Here is an 18,282-nt window from a genome sequence, read left to right as displayed (position 1 = left end):
AATGAAACACTTTCCCAGTGGGCCCAGCAGTATCTCCAGTGCTTTATCATTTACCGCCCATCTACGGCATCTGTGAATATAGATCCCAGTTGGGCCCTGACTGGATGAGATGGGACGTGTCTGCAGGTCTGCAATAGAGTGACCTCTACCTGCACAGAGGCTGCAGCAGGTTCCTTTGGCAAGAGGGTTCAAAGCTGGTACGGAGCCTCTTAAATCCCAGCAAGATGGAGTGCCATGCGGGACCTGCTGGCACAGCTCCCATCTTCCCCACCCCCTAGAGAAGATGAAGGTGGTGCTGGAGGCAAATGCTCTGGGCAGGCACCTGCTCACTTGCTGGGACAGCAGACTGTAGGACCGTGCCACAGGACAGCATGAGAGGCAAAGCAGGGAACCAGCACCGGGGCAGCCTATGGACGTAGTCACGAGCTGCTTGGAGGGGCAAGGCAGGGCGCAGAAGGAACGTAGACAGGGGGATGCACACATGAGACCATCTGGGAGACAGCACAGAGCCGGATGTGGCGTGGCGCAGGGGGAGGAGTTGGGAGGTCCCAAAAAGCCACTGAAGAATGGAAGCTCAATAAGGCAGCACATTCTGGGGCAGGTCAAGCACCAGGAAGCCCAGGGAGGACCTCTGCAGTGCTCGGCAGGCCTGTGTCAGCTGAACAAAGCATGCAGGTACTGGTTAGTTATCTGAAGGGAGGCTTTCAGAGGAATAAGTCAGTCCTTGTGGAGAGGCCTGAAGGCAGGGAGGGAGACTGCACCCAGGCACTAGTTGGTGCACAGGCTCCCCCACCCCAGGCTGCACCAACAGATTCCTTCTCCCTCAGTGGTGGGAGAGGTGGCTCCCTGGCTGCCTTCCCCTGCAGGCACTGGTGTCCCTGGATCTCCATTGCTGAACCCTTCCAAGAGTTCAGGGAGGCCCCTGGTCAGCTCTATCTGATGAGACATGGGAGGGGATGGGGTAATAAAGCAATCCTCCAGACAAGTGCAGAAGAGTAAAGATGTAAATTCTGCTTATTTGGGCAGTGAGATTTCCCTGAAGTGCTGAGCAAGCTGGCTAACCTGCTCTGATATATCAGTACAGCCTCATACATCAGTCAACCCTCACTCCTGCCTCAGGGCCCAACCCAATGCCCATTTCAGTCATGGAGAAAAGATAGATTCAACAGCTGAAGCTGGAACTTAAGCAGTGCCCAAGCCCACAGGCTGTTTGTTTCCTCATGCCCAGGATTCATTTTGAGGCTCAGCATGGCTTTTGGTGCAGAGACTTACTTTGGCTTTAGCAAAGCAGGCAGATGATGATGTATTTGTTTTGTCACTGTGAAGGCTGCCAAGGAGGACAGTGTCCAAACCATGGAAACTAGATCTCTTCATTGCTAGGTCACCCAGCTGTGGTTGGCTTCAGATAGATGCTTGTCAAAGGTCTTTCCCCACCAGGAGATAACAGCGCCATTCAACTCACCAACCAGCTTGAAAACAGGGACTTCCCCTCTATCAGTCCTGCTCTTTATCCCAGTACCTTCACATGTCAATAACCACTGCACAGTCCTCTCCATAGACTTCTGCATATTTAAGTCTTCACTCTATGAGCACTCTGAAGGAGAAAAGTACCTCTCTCACTGCATTTTCCATGCTTGTAAATCAGTAATACGCAGTCCTGTAGAGCTCAGGATGCTTGGAGGAGCAAAGGTCTGACATGGCTAGCAAAACTGAACACTTCCACCTGGGAGGCTGCACTGGGTCAGGCAAGTGAGGCTAAAGATCGCAGCAAGAAAGGAGACCTCTCTTAGTCCTTATCTGCTTGGCACAGGACAGGCAAATACCCTGGGTCAACACAATAATTGGCTCCCCAAAGGGTTTGTTAAAAAAGGCTTCTTTGCATGTGTATAAGATCAAGGGATAATGACACTCACCAAGGATTTCAGTGAGACTATGCCCTCCAGCAAACAGCCTTCTCCTTGCGTCAACAATAGGACACTAAGAGGGCCCTGCACTAGCTGTGCCTTCTGCATCTGCTGCTTCTACTGAATTCAGAAGAGCTGCAACTGTGTAGTATAGGATTTTCAAATGAACACAGCAGTCACCTGCTCTCAAACAGTTCATGCAAACACAAGATCAACTAGACCACAGACAGCAATTGCCGCAGTTCCACTTCCATCAGTGTAACTAAACCATGACAGAGAGGGTGATTCCTCACTAACCACAAAGGCTGAAGTTAGGGAACACTTGTTCCTGACTCATTAGCAGCACAAAGGACTGATACTCCCATCTCGGTCAGGAGCCAGGAATGAGCGACATGTATTAACACCATATAGCTACTTTGATCAGATACATATATCAACCTATGAGTTGAAATTAAAAAACATGTATGCATATATCCATGTATGTGTGTGTGGATGCACATACACACACACACACACACACACACACAGGTGTTTGTGTGTGCACTTGTTTGTATAATTATTTACGGCTGAGTGGATGGAGATTTCATACTAAAACATGCAGTTAAGTCACCCGATGAAGTCCCACTCGCTGAGGCAGGTGGTCTCGCTAGGCCAGACCAGACAACAGCCAGTGAAAGCAGCACTGGAATTTTCAAAGAGGAAAGGTAGCCTGAAATTCACTGAGGGGACCTTCAAGGACCTTCAAGAAATTATCCTCTGAATTAGATAGAGATAATGTAATTAGAGTAAGAAAAGTCATACCTAAATGGGAGCCTTGGAAGAACCAAAGTGTCACAATACGGTAGCAGGCTTCAGAAGGAAGGGGCTCTGTGTAGCAAACTCATCTTGCGACCTACAAGACTGTCTGCAACCACCCAGCTAAATACAGGCAGACTATACTAAGAGACTATCTTTGGCTTGGATCTTACTGTGAGTAGGCTAGCAAATCCATTTCTGACATTTCTTCACATAAACCTCTTACAAACATTCTTCACTGTATTGTCTCTTTCGGACAGCACAGCCAGTACTTTTAGTTTGCATTTTTAACAGTTTACATTTTTAGATGAACTTGTCTTGGAATTTGGAAAGGTGATTCCAAGATATCTAGCTAATTCTAAAGTATGCAGACAGCTTTAAACTGAGATACAAATACTCAGCTTCCCAACACATGGCTTGAGCGTATCTAATGGGAAATGGTCCATAGATCTGCAGAATCTCTATGAGGCATCTTGAGACCTGCGATTGCAGAGGTCAGGAAAGGAAAGCCGATTCTATCTAGGCTCTGTTGAAGGAGTCCTTTCAGGTGCTTGCTTCATACTGTTGATTGTGTTTGGGGAAGATCAGTCCATTATAATCAAAAGCCTCTCTGGCATGCACCAAGGTGATGGTTTGATGCACCTGTAAGTATGCACATGAGCAGCAGTAATAGGAAATCTGTTCCCAATGGCAAATTTCTCATTCTGAACACATATTGAAGGAGAGTAAATATTACTTTCCTGCTGATGATACATTAAGCACAGAAGCTCGCAAGGACAGATCAGGCTGAGCATCTCCTGTTATAAATTCACCTCAACTGAGCTGCAATAAAAACAATAGAAGACAAAGTATATCCAATTGCATGCTTGACTGGGGCACCTTGATTTTTGTTGCTTTAAATAGAACTGAACAAGCCTCCACACATTCTCACCCAGGCTTGCTCCATGAATCCTGCACCCCATTCCACTGCTATTCCAAAGAAGTTACTTTTATGACTCCAACTTTTATTGTGCAAAAGACCTTTTTCTGTGTTAAAGCCAAGAGATTTAATTTTTTTGACCTGCTTATGGGATGGGTCAGCGGGACAAGAAAAACACACAAAGGAATTGTTACTTTCAGGAAAGCCAACATAACCAATGCAATTCAAACTTATCATGAAGCACCCTCCCTCTACCTCATACAGATGACTTACAAATAGAAAAACTTGCTCCACCTTTCTTTACACAGAGAAATGTTTGTAGAAGAAAATCTTGGGGAGGAGAAGGGGGAACTGAAGCTCCCCCTTCTCCTCCCCAAGATCAAATCAATTCAAATGAGGAGCATCTGCCAAAAGCTGCCTTTCCGGAGGAGAATATAAAAGTGATGGACAGAAGGAATAAACTCTGTAAGGTGGCCTGCAAAAAGGTTCTTTTTCTTCCCTCACTAGGATTTGAATGGAAGACAAAACATTTCCCACTTTCTGCATAGAAAGCCTAAATTGCATATCCCTTTCCTTAGAAATCTTTATGCAGACATCAAGCTCAATGTATAGTGGAAGGCAGAAGCTTTTGACAGAGTCCTATCCAGAGAGTTTATTTCAGAGTGAGGCAATAGAGCAGTGTATACATCTCTGCATGGATACAGATGCTCCAGCAGAGAAGGTAAAGCCAAATCAGTCCTCTTCCCCCTGGGCATGCATAATTGCCCTATGTCAGCTGCTTGTCAACACAGCTCTAGGCTTCTAGACACTTCCCTGAAAAAAATACTCCAGCTCAAAGGGCATCTGTTTCTTCCTGAGAGGCCCACAGGGCTTAGAGTATTGACATCTGAAGGATGCACAGTGCTGCTGTCTCCCATTAGACAACTAGACGTGCCCTTGGCATAGCCCAACATACGTCCCACCATGAAACATGACATAATCATGTTGAGGAAGGCACGTACCTGTGTCCCAAGGGGCTTTAGAAGCAGCAAAAAAGTGCTGTTGTCATCATCCTAAGTTCCTGCATCTGAAGGGCCCTCAGGAAAGGATGTGGCAGGGAATGTACTGCAGGCATTGCTGTATCTGCCCCTGGGCCATTTCCTAAATGCCAAAAGAATGAAACATCTTCAGCTTTCCCCTTTAAATACTGTTATTCAGAAGGACCTTTCATAGTTGGACCAGAAATGAACTGTCTGAAGACTAAGAAAGTTTCTTGCATCTACTTTTTTCCCTGAAGCTCAGGGGGTTAACTCCAGACCTTGGAATTTTATGTCAGAAAGTTGTAGTCTGATTCTCCAAGTTCACACATTGAGAATTTTTTTTTCCCCCCAAATCAACTGGCAAGTGATTAAACAGGAGACAGAATTCAGAATGACTGCATGACTACTTCTAGCACGAAAGCCAAATTTTTACAGCATTTGCATTTGCTCTGCAACATTTACAAGACTTGATTGCTCACTTCAATGTTTACAGAAGCTTCTCACATGCCATTACAGGCAAACTACAACTTCACATTTGCGCAAGATCAAAATGCTTGGTACATGCCTGCGTCTTTCACAGGTCATCCAGTCAATGCCATTCCTTCTTAAGTACTTTCAAGGGCTTCTAAGTATTTAAAACTTCCTCCTTCTTCAGTGCTTGGCTGAACTGGGAATGTTTACTAGTTTCAGCTTCACTTCATAAACTAAGTCCTTCCAGATTCTCAATCACTTGGTATGCTGAGTTCACTCCTAAACTGGGCCTTTTCTCATCAAAAGTTCACAGACTTGCTAGAAAGTCAGGGTATTTAGCTCACCTTTTTGGTCATCTTGGGGTGGTAGGGAAGAGGAGAAATGGGTTGCCTGGAAGTCAGGCTGAGGCATCTCAGGCTGCAGTTTTAGGATTATTTTAAGCAGGCTTAAGCTCAGGCTGCCACCACAGAAAAGACCCCTGTGTTCCTCACCCTTGTGCCCAGCTGCACTCTTGCCTGCACCCCTTCCCTTCTGGCCCCTGAGTAGAGGGCGCATCACACTGGGGAATTTATCTAGCCCAACACATTCCCAGACAGGTCAGTTCAGCTCAGCTTCTGCTCTGGATCACCGTATGGTTGCAAGGAGTGATACTTTTTGCAGTTATCCTCACTGACCTTGATCTGGAATGATGAAATAATGAAATCTCAAATTTTGGTTCCCTACTGGTAGGGCCTGCACACAACTTTTTTGTCACTTGCACTTATTTTTATTTCCCTCCCACCTCCTGCTAGCCATATAATATTCAAACAAAAGACACTATATCCCCATTCTTCCCTGCTTAAGGAAATGCTACATACCTGTGCAGTATTAAAAAATAAAACTACAAAAGATTATTTAAAACATGTATCGCAAGTACATAAACAATTCTCTTTTCATTATGGACTTTGTGAAGCGCAGAGTTGTTTCAAACTGCAAACATCCCTGTTAAACATCTTTGAGGAATACAGCTTTTGTTGAAACCTCATTTGAGTTTCACCCACAAAAACTGGCAAGCTGTTTTAGTCTCACATCACTAAGGCTAATCCTCCACCTCAGCTACCTGCTGTACAAAAGACTCAAGAGGGGCATGGAGAGGTGTGCTTCAGAATTGCTGCTCGAGAGCCCTCCTGACTGAACAAACACATTGACATCAAATGCCATACAAAAGTATGCATCCATACATCTATCAGCACTGGTATTTTCTGAACTTCCTTCCCCAAGACAGGTCTCTGTATTTTTCCCTTCATTTCTCATTAGATCATCTACAGATTTTGCTTTCGTCTGGTTGCAAATTCTGTTTTGACAACCAAATACATCTTTAGACACTCCCTACTTCACTTATGTAAACATTCTCCAACCTAGCTCTCATGGTGTAATCACAGTAAGAAACTATTTCCTGCCACTCCAACTTGTTGAGATATTTTTAGCTGAAACTGAACACATACCTGTGGCAGGTGAGCCATCAGTGAGAATGTGGGTGTGGGAAGACCTTTGCTTTTCTAGGGCTAAGGGTTTCCACAGCTTGTCATTCCAAGAAAAGAGAGATGACAACACTGTCTAGGAGTCACTCGTCTCAAGGACGCTCGGCACATTTTTACAAGTGACTTTAGTATTTCTCTCCTGTATTATTCTTGCTGCACAGGAGACATAAAGAACATTTTATCCCATCAAGGGGGAAGACAGACCTCCACAGCTGTTGCAGCCATCCGCACAAAAGAACATGGAGAGGTGCTGTAGACTCCCCTAGTCCCCCATAGTATCTCTAAAAGAAATGACCCTGCCCCACCTTCCCCAGCAGTATAGCTGCCCGTCACATCACTTTATGAGGTTAGTTCAGGACTGACTCAAACGCGTTATCACCCAAGTTACGTAGCTGGGAACATTGCTGACAGATTTTTCATAGACACAGAGCTTTAAAGGGGTTTATTTCCATTTGCTGATAGCAGGCCCAACCCTGTCTAGCCTGTGAAACGTAAGGCAGCTCAAGCATCCAGAAGGCAGGAAAAGCAGTCAGGAACACTACTGCTCCTTCGGGAACAAATGTTCACATGTCCCCACGTACTTGATCATTTTATTCATCTTTCAATTTTCCTTCTCTGGTGCCTTCTGGAGACGCCAGGGGAATGCCAACAAATGACCCTGAAGGATTAACATGTTCTCATTACTGAGTTTCCACCCCTGCCTCTCTGCCTAAAGATGCGGATGTTCACAAGAGATGCACCATCTTCCTGCATTAGAAGGATGCTTTCAGTAGTTAACAGGTCCAAGGGATGCACCCTTACTCATCTGCCACTGCTCCTCCTTTCTTTAGCCTGTGTTGGAGGCTTCAGACTGGAAGGTGAGGATTTGGGAGATTTGACTGAACCACTACGAAAAGGGGACCAAAAAAAAAAAAAAAAAAAAAAAAAAAAAAGAAACCCAAAACCAAGAGGGGTGTGGGAGGGGGGGGGTAAAACACTAGCACTCTTCTCACCCAGGGAGTACATTCATCCCTCATGCAGAAAACAGATGATTTAAAAGTAAACGGGTATGTTGCCCTCCTTAAAAAAAAAATACACAGCTTTGTTAAAACTCATATTTTGCAAGATGTGTTACCTGAAACAAAAAAATGGTGTATGTATACATTATATTTATGTTAACACTATGAAAGCAAACATTCTGCTGGTCTTGACTATTCCAGAAAATTCTGATTTTCATTCAGATTAAAGAAAAGACCCAATTGTACATTCAATCTTTTATAGAGCAGAAAGTCCAGTTTATGAGTGGTTCTAATGGTCAATTTTTATGTTGGATGATCAATACGCAGCTTCTCATTCTTCTCTGCTCACCAAGAAAAATGGCCAATATAAACTTTTATACTGCCAGGGGGAACTAGCACTAAACTCCTGGCCTGCTATGAACAAAAGTACATTTCTCCCATTCTTGCAAGAGTCTACTTATATGACACTAAATTCAGCATAAGATGTAGAGAAAACTGCCTGGGGAATAAGTAGGACATAGAAAGAGCCTCTATACCTGATTTTCTCTTAAGACCCAGCCCACATGCTGCTTGACTATGGGAATACCACCCTCTCGTGTTGGTTTTCAGGTACTACAAAAATCATCCACAAAAAAAACTTCCAAGCCTTGACCACTCCTTGACCTTGCCGATCACTCTAGATTCTGAACCCAACTCCAGACAGTGAATAGCTCAATCCAGCTAGAACACGCTTACTCTGTTCTGGGCCACTCTTCAGCCAACACAGAAGGTATTGATGTCATGTATGAATCACTGAGAAAAGTGACCTAAGATGACAATTTTGTGGCAGAGCTAATAAATGCTCAAAGTGAGAATGGGTCAGTGACAAGACAAGGAAAACCAGGTAGCTTTAAAATTAAGCAAAATATATTTGGAGTTCTCCATAGCACATGTCCTTTAACTAAGGCAAGGGCATCACAGCCATGCTGTGGAAACTGTTGCTTCTTTTAACTTTTTCCTCTCTTCCTTCTTCTGCTAGGCCTCTCTGATATCAGATGCACTCAGCAAGCTGGGTAGTGAGACAGAGGCTGCAGCAATGGGAAAGCTCCACCCACACTGCATGCACTCAAACTTCTCTTCAGCACCTCTTCAGGAATGAGCTGGGCCAGATCACAGCTACTTCCAAGCCCAGAGGGGATAGTCCAGCATCTCTGAAAGGAAGACTGATCCCATGGTACTACAACAGACCAGGCTCAGTCTGTAACTAGTGAAGACACTGCTGAAGCAGAGGAGGGGAAGTTGTTTTCCAGCTGCATTCCCCAATTTAATGATAAGTAGTTCTGAAAAAAAATCCACTGGATATGACTTGGTAGACTGCTTTTTTCCCAATCTCACATAGCCATGAAGAGTAAGGTAAAAGTTTGTCCAAACATGCGCTAGAAGGCTTTCCTTTTCTTCTTTTTCCCACCTGCCACTCTATTCCTGATACCAATAGCTTCTTCTGTGTCATCATCATCACCATCCCGAGATCGCTTCTTCTCTCCCTGCTCCCGCAGCTCCTGCAATACAATCAGGTGATTGACCAAGAGTTCTGGCAGACAAAGAAATCCAAACCGCAAGTACAGAGACAAAAGCCACCACCCACCATTCGAGCAAATCTCTGGGCCTCAGCCACACGCTCCGTCAACATCATGACCTCCTCCTCTTGCATGGGGAATGCTGGCAGCTTCTTGCCAATCAGGTGTTCAATGCGCTGGAACAGCTCTACATCGTACCTGGGAAAAGAAAAGACAAACACCAGCTTGAATCAGCCTTCCCAAGAAATCTTCAGCTGTTTTTACCCACAGACACTGCTCCTCATCTTCAGCCCACAGATAACAGTAGTTTATGCTGATGGTCCCAGAAGCAACTCTACCTACATTCAAAAGGTGCCATCCTTGGTAGCAGTTTCACTGACTTAACTCCTTTCAGAATTATTTGGCAGAGACTTCCTTTAAAGGAATGCTTCGGCATTTATCAAAAACCAAGTTCCTTATTTAATCTGCACGCACCATGTATTGTGTAAGATATGTACATTTTTATAATCAAATTATAAACAGTTAGCTTTGCTAATTACATGCCTACTTCTACAATTTATCCTAGATCTTGCTCTCCCCTCCCTCTCCAAGCTTTGAATGCTCTCCCCTTTAAATAAATCTAACTGCTGCCTCAAAATAAGAAGCAGTATTTCCTTCTCACCTAGGATGAGATCAGATATAATTTTCTCTGAGATACAGCAGGGAAAAATAAATCCACCATGTTCTAACACTTACTGTGTGACAAAGGTGATAGATTTGCCAGATCTCCCAGCTCGAGCTGTTCTCCCCACACGATGAATGTAATCCTGAAAGCAATTTTCTTGATGAGCAGTAAGATACGCACATCAAACACAGAAGATAGCTCCTAGACAATCTGCCATATTATTGTTTGTTCAGGAAAGAAAAAGAGCTTGGGGACAAAGCAGGACCAGAATTAAATACCTGGTACTGTGTACAATATTAGGATCTGAGAGTATACTGGTTTGTAGAGGCATATCTGTGGTTTTAACAGTTGTCCAAATTCTTTCCTTCTAAAAGAACAGATTCATCTGACTGTTCAAAACTGGAGGACAGAAATGATAAATGACTCTGCTAGTGGAACTGTCAGTTCCTTGGGGAGCTAATATTTAAAACAAAAGTGGACCAACATCTCCATTTTCAGCTTCAGCATCTAGTACTCTTTGTTGTCCATCTTCCAGATATTATCTGGCAAGTAGATATAAAATTGGCAGGCACAGTGAAAGGGAGGATATATGAGAACAGTTTGGAAGCTTCTGATCTATTGAGCCTTCTATTTAAATGGTTCTAGGCTGCTTTCCAGGTTTTATACTGCATTAGGGAAGTTAAGACACTCTCCTTCGTGCAATATCTGTGGATGTCACTTAAGCGCTATGAGAAAGGGAGAGAAATGTTCAGTGAGAAAGTTAATCCAGAAGGAGCACTAGCGTGTCATTCATGCTGCTTCCCCTAATCATCATTTACCTTTTGTTCTTTTACATTGACAAAAAGAATGGCTTCAGAAAAACGGCTATGCTGTCTTCTGTTTACAATGCATAGGACCTTCAACCGGTACAGTGAACAATGGCAAGCACTGAACTGTGTGTCAGTGGTGTGCTTTCTGAACCGGGTTGGGAAACAAAGTCACATCCCTAAGATAATACTATACTTTAACGAAGAAACTTAGTAAATCACATTTTTCAGTTTGCTGTACTTTTGTGATATGAAGGTGAAACAAAATCATCTTTCCTGAGCAAATCCTCACTGAACATAAGGGGAGAAGCACTTAAAAAAAAAAAAAAACAAACAAAAAAAACCCAGCTTAAAATGATAAGGCAGAACCTGAGTCATGGAAAGATAGATAACTATCTGAAACCAGAGTAATGAATTAAATTATTTTCAAAATCTGGAAACGTTTTAATATGATACAATAGAATGCATACTCCAAGGAGAAATACAATGACACAGAATCTGCCCCCTTCCCCTCCCCTCCACCCACCCAAACTTATGAGATCAGTTCTACAATTCAGATCAGCCCACCGCAAACTGAAATATCAACTCAGTCACAGAAACTGCACCACATCTGTTCATCTACAAAAGCGTGAACTAAACTTACTTTTTTCTGTTCTGCTAACTGGAAAGTCTTTGTTCCTTTGGGGATATTCAAGGCTCAATATTATGCTTACTACTGACAGGAAGTTGTCAGTCACCACACGGGCCAACTCACCTTAGAGTGGGTAGGAATATCAAAGTTTATCACCACATCTACATGTGGGATGTCCAGACCTCTGCTTGCAACATCAGTAGCCAGCAGAATAGATCGTGCCTTTGCCTTGAACTTATTTAGGGAGCCCAAGCGTTTATTCTGGAAGAGAAGAGGACAAGAATCAAGTAGCCCTATAAAAAAAAGGAAAGGGAATGTTTGTGTCCAGTTCATATGCTCTTGTTGAAATGTTACAGAAGCACTTGGGGGGGGGGAGGGGAGGGGAGAATACCCTCAAGAACCTTGTTTTTCTTATGTCTCCGAACTAATACAGAAATCAGTCACAGCATTTACACTAGATTAAGTGTGTGTGTGGGGGGGTGGTCCAGTTCACCAGTTGTGGAGTTGTCCTCCTGCAAGGTGGCTGTGACGCAGCATGGTGCAGCCCATTTCCCAATGGGTACATCTCCTGTCTCATTCAGACTGTGGAGTATGCTCATACCTGACTCATCTGCCCATGAAGAGGGATGGCAGTGAACCCCAGGTTGCGGAGCAGTAGAGCAGTCCTCTGAGTATTATTACATGTACTGCAAAATATCATGAAGGAGTTTCCAGCCAGTTCATTCAGGATATAAACCAGGTAGCTGTCCTGGAAGAGAGAAGGGAGAGGAAAACAAAAAAAAGCCACAGGCAAACAAACATTAGAAAAAAACCACAGAAGACAACAGATAATCATATATGTTAGATTAAAGCAGTGGGAAGTTAAGTACAAGCTAGAAAAGATAACAGGATATTCGGCAAAGGCAGGAATGACAAGACAGTCAGAAACAGGAAAAAAACAGAAGAGATATTACCTTGAATCTAGAGGGGATGAAAATATAGTACTGCTGTAGCTTTTCAACTGTTTGATATTTGGAAGAAACAGCACATTTAACAGGATCCTTAAGAGCAGCACGCTGGAGTTTTTGTACCTGAGAATATCAAAGTAAGTGTTAAAGAATAGCGAACTGGAACTGTGTAGAGGTAGCCACTTAGCACAACTTATATAAAACTTGCTTAGCATGAGTAGCTAAATTTGCTGAAGCCTTAGGCCGCACTTAGATAAAATAATGAACTTTTACTTAGTCCAGTAAGGAAAGGGCCTCAGAGCTGGTTCAAGCTAGGAAGATAAGAAAGTTACAAGCAGTCTGCATTCCTGCATCTCACACTCCGAAAGGGAGGGTTTCAAGGCTTTGAAATAAGACCAGTGCAGGGCATTAGGACCTTGAGGGACAAAGCCTTAGCTCACTGCTGGGGCAGTGTTAATTGTTAAGATTTAGAATCACTCCCTCCTGCTCAGGAGCTTGAGACACAACAGTAAGACCCAACAAAAACAGAGGTACAACCATCATCAGAGACCGCAAAAAACAAAAATAAGGAGAAAAACAGCTTACCTCAGAATGATGATGAGACCCAATGAGGAGCAGGAGACCCCAGACCAAAAAATTACTATTGGTCTAACTACTGCGTGAGGGGTGGGAAATGTAAGTTGGAAAAACTATAATTGCCCAGGATTTGTTTATGTTAGGGTCCCTCTTTGGAGGCACCCAGCTCGAGCTGTAATTACTGCACGTGCATCATTAATATTTAATTATTTAATTCGTTTTGATTTGGCTCTGAAATTTTCTGCAGGAACCTAGGGTCGGGCCCTGTTATGGTGGCCGACAAGCCTAATTTCCATAACAGTAAGTTACTACTATGTGGACAGAGCTCTTGTCACAAACCTATTCCTAGATGTGTTCTCACCTGTATCAGGCAGCCTACTTGCTAGTATAGCCCAATAGAAGAGAATTAAAACCAGGTGCTCTGCTCTCACCTTCTTGGTCATGGTGGCAGAAAACAGGAATGTCTTCCTGTCTCGAGGAATCACTTTCAATAACTTATCTACCTGCAGAAAGAAAATGGAAATGGAAGTGCTGAACATAACAGCAGTGAAGACACGAGTTCCCTCCAAGTATAATAATCATACAAATAAAGGGTGCTGCACGCATGCAATTTACAGCTCATGTAGGAACAGAGGAGGGGAAGCTTTGGGCACTACTAAAGGGAAGATATGGACTGATACTATGCTAACACTTGGACTGCAAAAGTCAAACAGTGCCAACAGCAGGCAACATACCTGCAGGAAAGCATGCGTTGTCAACACAGCTACTGTATAACGTGCTGTCAGGCACTCTGGAGAAACCAGTAGACTTCAGAGACAAACTGCCCCCTACAGATCTGTAAGTGCTCTGCAGAACTCTCCTAAATTCTATTCTCACTCTAAACTTTAGTGCAATTATTAGAACGTAGTCACAATTTGCTATTAAGTTCCACAGCTCAATACACCGTTTACTTCAAGGGACACATATGGTGTTCTAATAGCTTCCCTCAGCATGTTCCTACCTCTGTCTCAAAATCCATATTGAGGATCCGGTCAGCCTCGTCCATCACTAGGTACTTCAGAGCTCGTAAATTGAAGCCCTTTGTGTTCTCCAGATGATCAACTAGACGGCCAGGGGTTGCTACCAACAAAATCGGAGGCAGCAAATTAAGAATGGAAGCAAAAGAGATCCAGGCAGGCAAGACTCACCTGTTACAGAAATGGATTCTTTGCCCAAGATGAGTAATGGCAGATTGCTTTGGGGGAAGCACTCTTTTCATAACATGTTCTTTAAGTGTTTTGAAATGAAGCTAATGGAGTCAAGCTTTTTAAAAAAATGGACTGAGAGATGTATACTAAGAAGGATGAGACCAGGGTTTTAAATACTTGGAACAGAAAACTACACCAAAGGCAGACTAGCAGAACTGTTTTGGAATGAGCTTGTAGCAGCAAGGTACTTCACTGGTGTGTATTATAGAAACATTAACTAGATAGTACTCAGATCTCAAGACAGAAATACGTAAAGGAGGTACTCTTACTCCTCCTTCAATTACACAAAGGCTTCTGGCACTCTTGTTTTTGGACAACTACAATTTGATCATATACCTCCCCCATACTTCCTGCACATTGACTTACCAATTATAATATGTGGTTTCTTGGCTAAGGCCAGGGATTGAGACATCGTGTCAATTCCACCCACAATAACCGCTGCAGGACAAACAATACAGTGAATCTCTCAGTTTATCAGTTTAGCACAAGCAGACCCCTGTACCATAGCGCGTTCCTTGCCACCCACAACCATAATGAAAGGCTACCTTTCTTAATGAGAATTTCCTTTATGTTTTGTCTTCGCACCCCTGATCTTTCCAGGTATCTTAAGCCATACACTAGACACCAATATCTCCAACTATTTTATTTTCATGGTTGGAGAGCTGCAGGCAGAACCTATTCCTCACAGCCTAACTCAGCTGCAGAATTTAAGAATTCCAAAAATATCCACACAGCTTTTAGGCTTGTAGAGAATATTTGCAGCACCAACGCAGAGAGTCCGAAGGAAATTTTAAACTATATCATGCTATACAGATGAGCCTTATGCAATTTAACTGAACAGAACACTTACTATTGTGAATTTATCATGTGCTTGAGAAGATTCTTTCCTACTTCTGCCTTTAACTGTTTGGACAAACAACACAGAAGAGCCGCAGACTACTCCATGAGATGAGACCATACATCATAAATACAGCTTCTTTCTCAAACTTGATACCTTGCCTGCTTTCTAGCATCAGAAGCTTTTCTCATCTTGCATTCAACCTTCCATACAAATACTCTTCACCTTTTCCTTTGCACTCTAATGCTGCTGACCCTCACCCTTGGGCAAAACTGCTCCAATATCACAAGGCTACTCACCACTGTGGACGCCAATGGAAGATCCAAGAGCTTCAAACTGCTCTGAAATTTGGAAGGCCAACTCCCTCGTTGGTGTGAGGACAAGAGCAAACAATCGCTGAGGTGTTTCCAGCAGTGCTTGAAGAATTGGCAAAGCAAAAGCTCCTGTTTTTCCAGAACCTGTTTCTGCCAGTCCAATGATATCTCTGCCTACAAGGAGCCGCAAGGAGGGAGAAGACTGTTTAAAAATTAGCACTAGAGAAAGAGGCCTTCACAGCATTGTGTAAGAAAGCACAGGAGTTCCCTAAGTTTAGTAGTGAGACCAGTCTCAGCAGTTACTCAAGAAAAAAGAAAAGATACGCAATTGTTAAGGAGAACAAAGGACCAGAAGAGAGAACTTCAGAAGATTTTTATAGCATTTTTAGTGCTACTTCACTTGTGTAATAGTAATAATTACAGTCCCAATTCCTTTTGTTCTCCAATACACAGGCTTTAGGTCCCAGAAAGGCTTTACTGGAATACTGCTTAAATCCATTGGTCAGTTTATAGCCTATTGCTCACATCTGGATAAGTATTCCTAGACCTATTATTGTAAGCTGGTAAACTGACAAACAAAAGGACTCCAGTGTTCAAGAGTTAAGTCATACCAGCTACAAAACAGCAGCACCGCCAAACTCATATCCCACAAGCCACCATCTTTTCTGTGCCATAGATTAAAATAATAACCTAAAACAGTTTGCAGTCAGGAAAGGATTAGGACAGCAAGTCCTAAGCCCAAGAACAATACTGAATAACATATTTGCAGGCAAGAGGTTATAATTCATCTGTAGGACCATTCTGACCTCCTAAATTCCTAAGGCTAAGAAAAACACATTGCCAATAGGCCCCAGATTGGAGGCACCTTCTCTAGAATGCAGGAGGTTTTTTTTCCTGAAGAGAATCTCCTATGTGGATTAAAAAAGGAGCCTGACAACAGTTAAGCAGCAGGACAAAGCAGACACTGAAAGTTTATTCCCATTTTAAACGAGTGCAATACACTGTATTTCTGCTTGTACTTCACATATATATTTTTTTTTAATATTCCAGAGGCAAAAACATTTGCTGAATTTTTTCCCCCCTTGTAATTTCAGGGTATTTATAGAAAGCCACTGTAGCTTGGTTATTACTCACTCCAGAAATCTAACTTTAAAGGATTGTCTGCTCACAGTAAAGCAGATGATACAAGCTACGTAACCAATCAAAGCATCTCCAATTTCAGGAACACATTGCAGACCTCTACCAGAAGAGCTACTATCCCAGATGTCCTTAGATATTTCATAAAGGAAACAGACAATGCTGACTAGCAACTCAAATGACTGGTAACAATTCCATTTAACATAGAACACCAGAACTCTGAAACAGAAGTGAGCACACAGTAACCCAGGTATCCATTTGAAAATATCAAATTGCAGGCAGTGTTATGGAGGAAATACAATATTCCAAGTTTCATCTGCAAAGGACACAAGGATGAACACAGAGACTACTTCTATACAGAGATCTGCAATGACAAAGTGAGAGTGCTCTCATGCCTGTCACTTACTTTCCACTTGGCAAAATTCATTCACACACAGCTCCTGGAGCACCCCCACATTTGGGATGACAGAAGCAAGCTACTTACCTTGGAGAGCCACTGGAATAGCCTCAACTTGGATCTTTGTTGGTGCCTTCCACCCTAACTGGTCACAGGCTTCACACAGGACATCCGTCACTCCCTGAACATTAGTAAAAATGGGAAAGGAAAACAGACATCAGCAAGGAGCCCTGAATCAAATCACTGACTTAAATAGCGTACTGCAACAGAGTCAAGCTGGTCTCTGACAGACAAACCCCAACAGACCCTTAATACAACTACATGAAAGCACAGGTTGCTCACAGTGATCCCTCCCAATAACACCACAGACCTGCTCTAAACTGTTAGAGATAACTGCCATCAGTAACGAACCAATCAAATATATACATTTTTTTACTTGATACATGCAGCCTTCTGCATGCATCCAGCTACATTCTTCCCCTGGCGAGAGAAACGTGAGCATGGAAAAAGGAAAACGTCAGGGGAAGATAAGGCGATTTAAAATAAAAACAGCGGGCTGAGGAGCGCAGGCCGGTGCAGCAATCCCGCCTAAGTCCCCCGGGCCTCCCGCCACGGCCCCCGCCCCGCTCGGCAACACGCGCGGAGCAAACCCGCGGCGGCGCACGCTGCCAGCCCAGGCCGGGCTCGGTACGCGGATGGGAGGGGCGCTCCTCGAGACGGCGGAGGGAAAACCGGGACAGAAGCAGCTCTAGCCTCGCCTCACCAAATCCTTAAAGCTCCGCTGCTGCTGCTCCTCCTCCGCCACCAGCTCCGGCTCCACAAGCTGCCCTTGCACCTCTCCGGCCGCCATTTTGCACCGTCCCCGCTGAGCCGGCGCGGCCGCGGAGCACTCTGGGAGTTGTCGTTCTTTCCCCCCGGGGGGTTGTGGGGTTTGCAGTCCCGGGGAACGAGCCAATCGGAGCGGGGGGGGGCGGGGGCGGTGTCTCCATGGCAACGGGGGCGCGTGGGGGCGGGCGCGTGAGGTGGACGCGGTGGCCGTTAACGGCCGGGGCGGCCTTGCCACCTGCTCTCAGTCAGCCGCCGCGGCTGGGTCGCCGCCGCCGGTGTTTCTAGGCTCTTGCTTTCTGGAGGCAGAGCTGCACTGCGGTATCGAAGTACTAGGCGTAAGCGGTAGTGCTGCTGTGAGATAGAGGTGATCGTGTTTTCTCGTTCTTCTCTGCGTACGGAGTTCTTCAGAGTTCTGGCCTCTGGGAAGTGAGTTTAATGCTCGAGGTAACAAATGCCGTAATTTTCCCCATTCCTGATGTAAAGGAGTCAAATTCGATGGGGAAGGCTGAATTTCCATGTTTGCAGAAACGTCCTGATTCAGCAGACTATTATTAAGCAGCACACTTGAGGAGACCTTTCTTCTAATTGTACTTAAGGGATATTTCCTTTAAAGTTAAATGGGTTTAAGCTTCCACAAAGAGTTTGATTTATGTGAATAGTTTTATACTTTGCTGAATCAAAAAGTGCGGGCATATTTTCACTGAACTGAAAGGTC

At 44.0% G+C, this 18,282-nt stretch overlaps 1 protein-coding gene across 1 annotated transcript; it reads right to left on the bottom strand.

Annotated features, from left to right (window-relative positions):
- Nucleotides 1–8,510: 8,510 nt before the first annotated feature.
- DDX47 (DEAD-box helicase 47) lies at nucleotides 8,511–17,636 on the bottom strand. The gene is made up of 12 exons (XM_026102203.2): nucleotides 17,503–17,636; nucleotides 16,827–16,920; nucleotides 15,191–15,379; nucleotides 14,420–14,491; nucleotides 13,807–13,925; nucleotides 13,238–13,309; nucleotides 12,237–12,353; nucleotides 11,885–12,031; nucleotides 11,407–11,544; nucleotides 9,918–9,988; nucleotides 9,251–9,380; nucleotides 8,511–9,164 (listed from the first exon to the last, which is right to left on the bottom strand). Exons 1-12 carry the CDS (start codon nucleotides 17,587–17,589, stop codon nucleotides 9,042–9,044), a joined length of 1,359 nt encoding a protein of 452 aa, XP_025957988.1. The 5' UTR covers nucleotides 17,590–17,636; the 3' UTR covers nucleotides 8,511–9,041.
- Between the last annotated feature and the right edge of the window lie 646 nt (nucleotides 17,637–18,282).

Source organism: Dromaius novaehollandiae, chromosome 1 (assembly GCF_036370855.1).
Source record: "Dromaius novaehollandiae isolate bDroNov1 chromosome 1, bDroNov1.hap1, whole genome shotgun sequence".
NCBI lineage: Eukaryota > Metazoa > Chordata > Aves > Casuariiformes > Dromaiidae > Dromaius > Dromaius novaehollandiae.
The sequence above is the reverse complement of the archived record's forward strand: the minus strand, read 5'-3'. Positions and strand labels throughout refer to the sequence as shown.

What these genes read in the sequence shown, in the direction of transcription:
- DDX47 (XM_026102203.2), bottom strand. Translation starts at nt 17,589, where the DNA reads ATGGCGGCCGGAGAGGTGCAAGGGCAGCTTGTGGAGCCGGAGCTGGTG. An exon ending in GAAACCACATATTATAATTG is followed by an intron (nt 13,926 to 14,419) that starts GTAAGTCAATGT and finishes TTTTGTTGGTAG; the next exon opens with CAACCCCTGGCCGTCTAGTT. An exon ending in TCATCCCCTCTAGATTCAAG is followed by an intron (nt 12,032 to 12,236) that starts GTAATATCTCTT and finishes TCTCTCTTCCAG; the next exon opens with GACAGCTACCTGGTTTATAT.